The sequence below is a fragment of the Urocampus carinirostris genome, chromosome 8 (assembly GCF_059441175.1).
Source record: "Urocampus carinirostris isolate Australia breed hairy pipefish chromosome 8, RoL_Ucar_1.0, whole genome shotgun sequence".
NCBI classification, from domain to species: domain Eukaryota; kingdom Metazoa; phylum Chordata; class Actinopteri; order Syngnathiformes; family Syngnathidae; genus Urocampus; species Urocampus carinirostris.
Genome location: NC_142356.1, coordinates 43,686,871 through 43,699,050, shown reverse-complemented (window position 1 = coordinate 43,699,050; position 12,180 = coordinate 43,686,871). Strand labels below are relative to the sequence as shown.

The 12,180-nt window shown below is 42.5% G+C and overlaps 1 protein-coding gene across 3 annotated transcripts in view; it reads right to left on the bottom strand.

Annotated features, from left to right (window-relative positions):
• The window catches only part of LOC148361961 (amyloid beta precursor protein binding family B member 2-like), a 199,470-nt gene that overhangs the window by 118,325 nt on the left and 68,965 nt on the right, over positions 1-12,180 (bottom strand). For all 3 annotated transcript variants that reach the window (XR_015851176.1, XM_088342828.1, XM_088342827.1), the window contains exon 2: positions 10,369-11,320. Coding sequence is in view for 2 of the 3 variants with exons in the window: in XM_088342828.1 (XP_088198954.1) it covers positions 10,369-11,299 (931 nt within the window). In the remaining variant the exon portion in view is untranslated. The remainder of the gene's footprint in view (positions 1-10,368; positions 11,321-12,180) is intronic.

Here is a 12,180-nt window from a genome sequence, read left to right as displayed (position 1 = left end):
CAGGAAGAGCTTTACTGCTCCTCGGATGACGGCACAGACGATGCAGGAGAAGCTGCAGGAGGCGGCGTAATGGATATTGTCGGGCTAGCTCGCGTAGCTATTTCCTGCTTTCAATTTGTCCAATAAAATCACTTTTTCGGTAAGTGTTAGCATCATTCGCTTTTTCTTCGGTTCACAAGCTGCACCAAGGGATGAAGAGCGTTTAGGAGCCATCACGAGGACTTCACAAAACTTTAAAGACAAAGGCTACAGTAATGGAGAGAAGCGTACTGTATTGTGCTGTACAGTATACCTACCAGATATGCGTGGCATACTGTAGTGAATGGGCCAATGGGGAGTCGAGTATTCAGTGAGTGCTGGCCAATGAGCTTGCGATTATGGCCGTGACGCTTAGCGTATACGTGCATTTCTTTCTTGGTGTTTTAAAATTTTGTAAAATGATGCAATTACTAATTCTAATTGAATATTTTGTTTTCAAATTTTGTAAAATAACATAATTTCTAATTTTAATGTAATATTTTTCATTATTATAATTTTTTTTATTGTTTTTTTTTTTTTTAAACTATTACAGGCTGCGAAGCTCTGAAGCCGCGAACGTCGAAGCGCGAAGTAGCGAGGTCCCACTGTATAGTGTGTATCGTTGCGTGGATAAAACACAAAATACTATTAAGATTTATTTTAATTTTTTATGTGTGTGGATTAGACATGAAGAAAAAAACGTGAAAATCTACAGTCAGTCAAGGTAAGCTTGCTTTTACCTTTATTTCGTTAATGTATCTTGACCAAGAAGACGTGCTCAAAATGTGCAGTCCTGTTAACTAGGAGTAAAGTAGTTTAGCTTCAGTTTAGTTTTATTACTTGTTTAGGCATAAATGTATTAATTATTAGTTTCTGATTATTTTTAAGCAGAATACATTAGCTATATCTATATATCTAAAGCAAGAAAAAAATAGGTCAGAGCATCAGAGCAGTGTCTGAAGGGGGCGCCGATGTGATATGAGGAGACAAGTGGATGTGGCAAACACACCCGAGAGAGACAGAGAGAGAGCAGTGCGAAAGTGTGTGTCAGAGACAGAAAGCTCCATCAGCCTTGACCACAAGGCTGCACGGCGCTTCAAAGTTTGTACCGCCACCCCTTAGGTTTAATCGCAAGGGGTAGCACCACACTTTCAAGCCTGGTCGTAAGCATTCATTCCTTTCTATTTAGCCAAATTAGCTACAGTCAGCATGCACACAGCCAAATGGAAGAGAAGGTCGCCAAACTGAAGAAAATAAACAGCAGTCAAAGGGGATTAATCGAATCGATGCGCGTTAATCGTGCACACACACATGGCGACCATTCAGAAAACTGCCGCGGCAATCAAACTTACCATTCACTCTCTGACTCGGAAAGGGATGAACGCACCTACCCTCGTAATTGACAATGACGATTGCAAGCATGTAGTCTTTCCCCAGCATCATGCTGTGGTTTGCACGGCATGAAAACACGGAGCTGTTGCCATACATGCTCAACCCCAAGACGGAGCGAAGAGAGGACGAGAGGGGGGAGTTTGGGGAGGACAAGAGTGATGAGGGAGGAAGGACACAACAAAAGGGGTGAGATGAGCTGACGAGGGGAAATGGCGGAAACAACAATCAAAACATGTCTTAATCGCCCGCAAGGGACGATAATTGATAAAATCTCTGATTCTTGTGGTTACTGTGGCAAACCTCTGTATCATTGAAAAGCTAGGATGATGTTTAAATGTGTTTGTTGAAAGCCCCAGTGTGTAATATTTGAGCTAAAAAGGAATGTGTTGTCAGCTGCAAGCACTGATCTCCTGGCATCTGCTCTCTGCAATAATGTACTGGGGGGAACGATCGCGGCTAAAATATTGCAGTTTATTGCCATGATGGCATGATTCAGCAGCTACAACCCCCCAAAAAAATACCCTCTTCCAGCCCTTGCTCTCAACAATAATTTACTGGGGATAATGGATCACGGTTGAAAGCAGACATTTTATTTTAGGCGTACCAGAAGTGCTTGCCTGCCAACAGATTTGCTTTCTGTAGGTCCCAAGCAAGATGAGTTTGGGCATAATGGAATTTTGCTGCAACAGTGCAATTCATTTTAGACTAAAAGACCTAACAAAATGAGCCAGTTTTGCTCTTTCAGCTCCCGCTCGCAGCAATAGTTGACCAGGGATAAATGATCTCGGGTGCACAAGTGCCATCAGTTCCTTGTTCTGGCCCCCCTCGAGCAAGTACGATCTCAGATTTTTAAGAGCATGAGCCAAATGGAAACCCAAGGGTGCGCTCAAAGATCACTGTCTTAAAGACAGAACAGTACTGTATGCAGTATTATTTACAGTGACATGATTTTTTTTTTTTCCTTTCTGGATTTGTTTTTTGCATATTTATATCATGGTTTGGTGCCTACATTCCCTCTGTCCCTAAAACATGGCAGTATTGCCGCATTTTCAAATCCCCTTTACTTATCCTTTACCGATGTGTTTTCAATTTGACAATCAGCCAACTCTGCAATAAATTCCGCGGGCTTTCACCTTACTTTGCTTAACTGTTTTGATTCCTAAAGACTTTAAGTCACCAGGAAGGGCTATACAAATAAAAATGACTTGACTTGACCAGAAATGACGAGCTTCGCCTCCAACAACCTAAGCCTCCAAACGTTCATTTGACCCCGATCTGTCCTTTAAAACACATGTGAAGAAAAATTACTAGAACCGCTTTCTTCCATCTTCGTAACATTGCTAAAATTCGTCCTATACTGCCTCAGTCGGATGCGGAGATTATAATTCACGCGTTTGTTACCTCCCGTCTTGATTAGTGTAATGCACTACTCTCCAGTCTTCGGATGACCAGACTCAAGAATCTTCAGCTGGTACAAAGTGCCGCAGCGAGGCTTTTAACTAGGACAAAAAAGTCCGATCACATCACCCAAATTTTGGCTAACCTGCATTGGCTCCCAGTTAGCCTAAGATGTGATTTCAAGGTTCTCTCATTATTATACAAAATCATACATGGACTTTCCCCCTCATATCGTTCAGATCTGATTTCCCCCTGTGTTGCGGCCCGAAGCCTTTGTTCTGAGTGCGCCGGTCTTCTGGTGATCCCAAGAGCCAAGAAGTGTTCCGCAGGTTCGAGAGCGTTCTCCATCCGGGCACCGGTGTTGTGGAATGCTCTTCCCCCTGAGATCCGATCTGCAACCTCAGTGGAAATGTTTAAATCTAAGCTTAAATCTCACTTCTACTCTATAGCATATGAATAACCTAAACTGTGTAATAACCTGTGAAGCCCTTTGAGACTCTTTCTGATTAAGGGCTATACAAATAAAAATGACTTGACTTGACCAAAAATGACGAGCTTCGCGTCCAACAACCTCCTCCTTCAATTTCTACCTCGTTTCAGTTTCGCCACTCCAAGACCCGCAACGCTATCTCCAGTCTGGTTCCCTCCTTGCCCCATGATTAAAGCCATCTTCCTTAAAGGTAGTCCCAAATCTTCACTTAAAGATTTTTCTTCACCCCAAGACCTTCTCTCAAGTTTTCCTCTCAAGATCTCCTCCTCAGCAGTTCCGGTCCTGTACCCCCACTTTTGCCGGTAAAGTCCTTTGTCGTTGGAAATACTCCATTGCCTTGAACTGGTTCAGTCCATTTGATTCCAAGCTCCGCTCTAGGGAGTGGAGTCTTTGGAGGCTCCGGTGTATTATGGTGAGAGTATGGAAGCCCAAGAGTACCATAATTCCATTAAAAAAAAGGACACTGAATAAATAGGAACGGACCTTGAAAATAATATGCGCGAAATGTAAAAACCTTAAGCACAATATACAGTGCATCCGGAAAGTATTCACAGCGCTTAACTTTTTCAACATTTGGTAATGTTACAGCCTCATTCCAAATTGTATTAATTTAATCTCTTATCTCAAAATTCTACACAAAATACTCCATTATGACAATGTGAAAAAGTTTTTTTTTTCCTTTTTTTGAAATTATTAAAAATAGAAAACTAAGAAATCACATTTACATAAGTACAGGGAGTGCAGAATTATTAGGCAAATGAGTATTTTGACCACATCATCCTCTTTATGCATGTTGTCTTACTCCAAGCTGTATAGGCTCGAAAGCCTACTACCAATTAAGCATATCAGGTGATGTGCATCTCTGTAATGAGAAGGGGTGTGGTCTAATGACATCAACACCCTATATCAGGTGTGCATAATTATTAGGCAACTTCCTTTCCTTTGGCAAAATGGGTCAGAAGAGGGACTTGACAGGCTCTGAAAAGTCAAAAATAGTGAGATATCTTGCAGAGGGATGCAGCACTCTTAAAATTGCCAAGCTTCTGAAGCGTGATCATCGAACAATCAAGCGTTATATTCAAAATAGTCAACAGGGTCGCAAGAAGCGTGTAGAAAAACCAAGGCGCAAAATAACTGCCCGTGAACTGAGAAAAGTCAAGCGTACAACTGCCAAGATGCCACTTGCCACCAGTTTTGCCATATTTCAGAGCTGCAACATCACTGGAGTGCCCAAAAGCACAAGGTGTGCAATACTCAGAGACATGGACAAGGTAAGAAAGGCTGAAAAACGACCACCACTGAACAAGACACACAAGCTGAAACGTCAAGACCGGGCCAAGAAAAATCTCAAGACGGATTTTTCTAAGGTTTTATGGACTGATGAAATGAGAGTGAGTCTTGATGGGCCAGATGGATGGGCCCGTGGCTGGATCGGTAAAGGGCAGAGAGCTCCAGTCCGCCTCAGACGCCAGCAAGGTGGAGGTGGGGTACTGGTATGGGCTGGTATCATCAAAGATGAGCTTGTGGGGCCTTTTCGGGTTGAGGATGGACTCAAGCTCAACTCCCAGTCCTACTGCCAGTTTCTGGAAGACACCTTCTTCAAGCAGTGGTACAGGAAGAAGTCCGCATCCTTCAAGAAAAACATGATTTTCATGCAGGACAACGCTCCATCACACGCATCCAAGTACTCCACAGCGTGGCTGGCAAGAAAGGGTCTAAAAGAAGAAAAACTAATGACATGGCCTCCTTGTTAACCTGATCTGAACCCCATAGAGAACCTGTGGTCCCTCATCAAATGTGAGATTTACAAGGAGGGAAAACAGTACACCTCTCTGAACAGTGTCTGGGAGGCTGTGGTTGCTGCTGCACGCAATGTTGATCGTGAACAGATCAAAGCACTGACAGAATCCATGGATGGCTGGCTTTTGAGTGTCCTTGCAAAGAAAGGTGGCTATATTGGTCACTGATTTGTTTTTGTTTTGTTTTTGAATGTCAGAAATGTATATTTGTGAATGTTGAGCTGTTATATTGGTTTCCCTGATGAAAATAAATAATTGAAATGGGTATACATTTGTTTTTTGTTAAGTTGCCTAATAATTATGCACAGTAATAGTCACCTGCACACACAGATATCCTCCTAAAATAGCTAAAACTAAAAAAGCCCCACTCCAACTTCCAAAATGTTCAGCTTTGATATTAATGAGACTTTTGGGTTCATTAAGAACATGGTTCTTGTTCAATAATAAAATTAATCCTCAAAAATACAACTTGCCTAATAATTCTGCACTCCCTGTATTTACAGCCTTTGCTTAATACTTTGTTGATCCACCTTTGGCAGCAAATACAGCCTTAAGTCTTTTTGAATATGGCCCCACAAGTTTAGCACACCTATCTTTAGGCAGTTTTGCCCATTCTTCTTCGCAATAAGTCTCAAGCTCAATCAGGTTGGATGGGAGACATTTGTGCACAGCCATTTTCAGATCTCTCCAGAGATGTTCGATCGGATTCAAGTCTGGACTCTGGCTGGGCCACTCCAGGACATTAAAGTGGTTCTGAAGCCAATCTTTTGAGATCTCGGCTGTGTGCTTTGGGCCGTTGTCCTGCTGAAAAATGAACCTTCGCCGCAGCCTGAGGTCAAGAGCGCTCTGGAGCAGGTTTTCATCCAGGATATCTCTATATATTGCTCCGTTCATTTTCCTTCTATCCTGACTAGTCTGCCAGTTCCTGCTGCTGAAAAACATCCCCACAGCATGATGCTGCCACCACCATGCTTTACTGTAGGGATGGTATTGGCCTGGTGATGAGCGGTGCCTGGTTTCCTCCAAACAAGGCGCCTGGCATTCACACCAAAGATTGAACAAGAGTTCAGTCTTTGTCTCATCAGACCAGAGAATTTTGTTTCTCATGGTCTGAGAGTCATTCAGGTCCTTTTTAGCAAATTCCAGACGGGCTTCCATGTTCCTTTTAATAAGTAGTGGCTTTCGTCTGGCCACTCTACCATACAGGCCTGATTGGTGGATTGCTGCAGAGATGGTTGTCCTTCTGGAAGGCTCTCCTCTCTCCGCAGAGGAACGCTGGGGCCCTGACAGAGTGACCATCGGGTTCTTGGTCACCTCCCTGACTAAGGCCCTTCTTCCCCGATCGCTCAGTTTAGAAGGCCGGCCAGCTCTTGAAAGAGTCCCGGTGGTTCCAAATGTCTTCCATTTATGAATAATGGAGGCCACTGTGCTCATTGGGACCCTCAAAGCAGCAGAAATTTTTCTGTATCCTTCCCCAGATTTGTGCCTCAAGACAATCCTGTCTCGCAGGTCTACAGACAGTTCTTTTGACTTCATGCTTGGTGTTTGTGCTCTGACATGCACACTCAACTGTGGGACCTTATATAGACAGGTGTGTGCCTTTCCAAATCATGTCCAATCAACTGAATTTACTGCAGGTGGACTCCAATTAAGCTGTAGAAAGATCTCAAGGATGATCAGTGGAAAAAAAGATGCACCTGAGCTCAAATTTGAGCTTCATGGCAAAGGCTGTGAATACTTATGTAAATGTGATTTCTTAGTTTTCTATTTTTAATAAATTCAAAAAAAGTAAAAAAAAAACTTTTTCACATTGTCATAATGGAGTATTTTGTGTAGAATTTTGAGATAAGAGATTAAATTAATACAATTTGAAATGAGGGTTTAACATAACAAAATGTGGAAAAAGTGAAGCGCTGTGAATACTTTCCGGATGCACTGTATTACTGTAATCAAAATTATATCATAATTGATTTTACAGGTTTTGCAGTTTAAGTGAAAGGAACAAGGTGTTTTAACAAGTCAGACACTCTGGGTTCTCAGCACCCCCAAAGATCTGAACCTAAAATCGCCCCTGATGACTACCATTTATCAACCAGAAAACATTTGAAGAAACACATCAAAACCTGCTATCATAGAAAAGTAGGTAACATCCTGACTTTGAAGGTGGGGTGCGTGGATTGAGGTCACCTCAAAAAGTAGATACTTTCTCGATTAAGTATGTGTTAACAATGTTCAACTGAGTTCAAACAGCCTTTATATTTTGTTTTACACTCCGCCTATATGCTTTCTTCTTTCTCATTGGTGTTCAGGCCATGTAGCGCATTACACTGGCGGCAAGGAGGCAGGGGGAGGGGAGATCAGGGTTGAGAGTAATTTCATGCTCTCAGGTTTTCTTTTTTTCTAAAATGAAAATGATAAGAGCAGCATGGCGGTGCAGTGGTTAGCGCATGTGCGGCACAGTTCTGATCAGGTCAGTTCAGGTCACGAGATCAAACCTCCTGTGTGGAGTTTGCATGTTCTCCCCGTGCTTGCGTGGGTTTCCTTCGGGCACTCCGGTTTCCTCCCACGTTCCAAAAACATGCATGTTACGTTAATTGGCCGGTCCAAGTTGTCCCTGGATGTGAATGAGCGAGTGAATTGTCTGTCCCTGTGTGCCCTGCAACTGGCTCGCAACCAGTTCAGGGTGTCCCCTGCCCACTTCCCGGAGATAGCTGGGATAGGCTCCAGCACCCCCGCGACCCTACTGAGGATAAGCGGTACAGATAATGAATGGGTGGGTGAAAATGATAAGGTTTATAAAATTACCGTTTCAAATAAAGTCCGAATACCAAACCAAACCGGAAAAAAGATGAAAAAGGAAGAATTTATTTGAGCGCACCTAAGAATTTCACGTAGTTGTATGTGCAAATAAAGGAGCATGACAGAGGCTGCAATGATGATTTCTGCCAAAAGATGGCATCAGCAAGTAAAATATTTTGAAGTTACGGACAAAAAATTTAAACACAATAAAACATATTTACCGTAGTTTCTGCAATTGAAGGCGCACCGGACTATAAGGCCCGACAGTGGGAACGTCAAAAAAAACAGGCAGATAGTTCAGTCAAACTTATTAACCTTAACATTCCGACCCTATAATGAGCGCTTCCTGGCACCGCTTATCCTCAGTAGGGTCGCGGGGGTGCTGGAGCCTATCCCAGGTATCTTCGGGCAGTGGGCAGGGGACACCCTGAACTGGTTGCTATGCACACAGGGACAGACGATTCGCTCGCTCATTCACACCTACATTGTTTTGGTGATAGGAAGGAGTGGAGAGGTGTTGTGAAAGGATAGTGGGATTGTGGACGCGTTCTTAAGGATGGGCTGGGCACCCGTATGATGCGGCAGGGGTAAACCAGTGAAAAGCTGTCGGGCCTTGCTGTTGAACAAAAAGAGTCTGTTGTGTCACCCTGACCCGAGTGATATGGCCGTTTTCTGGTGTCCAATTTCATCTGGAGGGACGAAAGCATGACCGACTTAGGTGCCGAGGTGCCTAACTTGTTTGGGTGTTTGGGCAATTGGGTTGGCCATGGTCCAAACATTTTTTTGCTATTTTTTTACCCTTTTATTATCTTTGTTATTGTATGTGTTTGTCTTGCTGTCGGTCACCCCTGTTGAGGGATATGACCAAGTTAGATAGATAAACATTCTGACGGCTCGCAATGAAGCAAATACGTGTCTCAGATACGTACGGACACAGTATCTGTACGATGTCACCGATCACTCAAATGTGTCATTCCATATATAATTAGGAATGTTAAACTCTTGGGATTCAAGAAATGCCATCCATTTCTGAATTTCTATTTTCTTTTTCAGTGGCAACTCTGTGGACAGCAAAGTAAAAATTTAATTGTGCAAGGAAACGTGGTTCTTGACTGTGCATATGACAATAAACACTTTGAATTGAATTTAAAAATAGACTCATCCCAGAAACATCAAGATCAGTCTGAAACAAGATACTGGGAAAATATAAGGCTGGGGTAGCTCACCAAAGTCGTCTTGTGCCATCACATTCAATAATAATACACAACCATGGTCCTCTTAAAGCCATGAGTGTAGTAAATCCAACCGTACAAAATATTCACACACTCCAAAACACCCAATAATGCCGACAAATAAAAGAAAAAGAAAAAACGCCGAAAAGTATCTCTGCATTGATGGACGTTGCTTGCTGTCTGTTTAGCCCCATAATTCCTGTTTACAAATACAGACAAATAAAAAAAGCTTTCTCCAGGCTGTAGAGCAACCTAAATTGTGATTTCATATTTTTAGACCAATTGCAGGCTCTGTTTTACACTGTTTTACCACAAGCCTGTAGATGCTAAAAAGGACCTGCCTCCTTTACCTTCGAATAACTTTAGCCAATAGAGACCGAATCAAATGATGATTGACACATTGGTTAGGAATTGAAACGCCGGTATATATATATATATATATATATATATATATATATCCCAGCATACACCGCGGAATACTTCTCCTACGGGGGAAAATCTGGTCGCCGGCTCCCTGCCTTAGTTGCGAGACCCTGCTACTCAATATTGATCCACATATAAGGCGCACTGTATTATAAGGTACATGGTCGACTTTTTAAAAAAAAAGGGGGGTTTTTAGGTGCACCTTACTTTGCGTATATATATATTTTTGGATAAATTTCGATGTATTTTAAAATCTCGTGTTTTCTATTTTTTTTTACCCTCATGCATATTAATTATGTGTTAATGCACAACTGAGTTAAAAGAGCCTTTATATTTTGTTTTCCACAACACCTATTTGATTTTATCTTACTTTAATCATCACATTCTAATCAAGGAGCGCAGTAGGCTTGACAAGCCGGGTTTGAAGACTTTTTCATGCTTCGCTTGCGGTTTTCTGTAATTGCAGCATGAAAATAGTGAATATAAGAAAAAGGCGGTTTTAAATACAGTCCAAAAGCCAACCCTAACCCGAAAAAAAGAAAATTTCAAGTACTTTCATGTGTAATAAAGAGCTTTACAGAGGCTGCAATTATGCAATTATTCAGCCAGATGATGGCGTGAGCAAGTAAAATATTTTGTCATTGATACCACCTTTAAATAGATGTGTAGCAACATCAAAAATGTATACAGAGCCGCCCCCCCCCCCCCCCTTCCATCTTTATGGATCCAATCACCTCTGTCTTTCTCTGACTCCAAAATATGCACCCATCTGGGGCAAATCTATACAATAAATGAAAAAAAAAATGAGTACTTTTACCGGTCTGATCCGGGGAATTGCTCTCCTGGGACAAAGTGGTCCAACTCAGCTCTTCGTCGCTCGGGTTCAAATTCTGGATGCAGTTCAGAGCGCAGTCTGTCTTCGGTCCCGTCCGTCTGTCTTTCTTCGTCTCTGGGGAGGACGATGATGAGGAAGAGCAGGACGCCATCGAGAGCAAGGCTGTTACCTCCGGGCTGGCTGGTCTAGGTGGGAAAGGTGGAGGAGGTGCAGGTGCGCCCTTTGAGAGGAAGTCTGGTATGATCTCTGAAGTAGAAGTTGCTTTCACTGGAGAATCACATTTTATAAACAATAGTGGTTTCTTCTCAAGGTCTTGCTGCTCCTCTGCTGTCTCCTCATCCTCAACTTCTGACTTGAGCTCCTTGTCGGACTGTACGTGGATGCCTTGTTTAATGTTCAAGTCGTAAACCACTTCTTGAGAGTTTCCGTTGAGTTTGAGCTCAATGCCTGCATTACAGTCCACTTCTGATTCGGACTTTCGGTCCGAATCGGTGGCCGAGTTACTGTTGTGACGCGTGTCCGTGACATCCTCAAATTGATAGTCGGGCTCAGGTGTGTTCACGTTTAGATTGTCTGAACAACCCTCGAGATGCGTTGCCTCAGTGGGGTTTTTATTGTGATCCTGGCCAGCTTTGCGGAGTTGGTTGACCCCGTTCTTGGCCAGTTTGGGATTGTTGGGGGTCGGCGGTTGTGAAGGGGAGGAAGATGAGGAGGCCAAGGGCAGCAACGCCTCATCCAAGCCCATAGCAGTTTGGATGTTTGTGAGAGCATACTTTTTGCGACACTTGGGCGGAGTGGAGGCGCCCTGTTTGACGTCACTGCAGAGGAGTTGATTGTGGGAGGAAAGTAGGCTGAGCGAAGTGGGAGGCTTGGCAGAGGGGCCGTTGCGATTGGCCACGTCTACTGACATCATCGTGGTGGTCGGAAGTATCCACTGAAAGAGAAAAAAAAACATAATTTAGTTGTTATAAATGTATTTATGTCCATCCACATATTTGAATGAAGTATTTCCATGTACTTATATCATGTTAAAATGTATCCTTTAATATCAGTACTTTCCCAGCAATGGTGTAAACAGTCCAGCTGCGTTCAGTTTTGATCCGAAACACATCAGCAAGTCCACCTCCGAATGGCAAAAAAAAAAGAGGGTTCTGGAGTGGCCAAGTCAAAGTCCAGGTTTAAATCCAATCGAGATGCTGTGGTGTCACCTTAAACGGGGAGTTCATACTAAAACAGCCTCTAATATGGTAGATTTGAAAAATTTTGCAAAGAAGAGTGGGGAAAAGTTCCTCCATATCATTCACAAAGACTCATTATGAATTATCGTGAATGTTTGATTTCTCACGGCCGAAGCTGCTCTAACTCGCTAAAAGTACAGAGGGCAATTACTTTTGTCACACTGGGTCTGATAGGTTTTGATTTTTTTTCGCGCCTTTGTAAATAAAATACAAATTTCAAAACTGCATTTTGTATTTCCTTGGATTGATGAGCTAAAACCTTTGTGAGTGATAAAAAACACAGAATTTAGGAAATGGGCAAATGCTTTTTCACGGCACTGTATGCATTGAAACAATCAAGTTAATTAAGTTTATAGATTGGATCAAAAACTTGAGTTACAAAAATGCACACTAACAAATAAATAAAGTGAATGGAAACATAACCTCCTAGAAAGAGGTGATAAATTCACCCCTATACTGCAGGGAATAGCTGAAAAATGTCTAGTGCTAGCTGTTGCCGATCAAATGTAAGAGGTCACCAAGTTCGTAAACCTGCTGGGTTTTATATATATATATA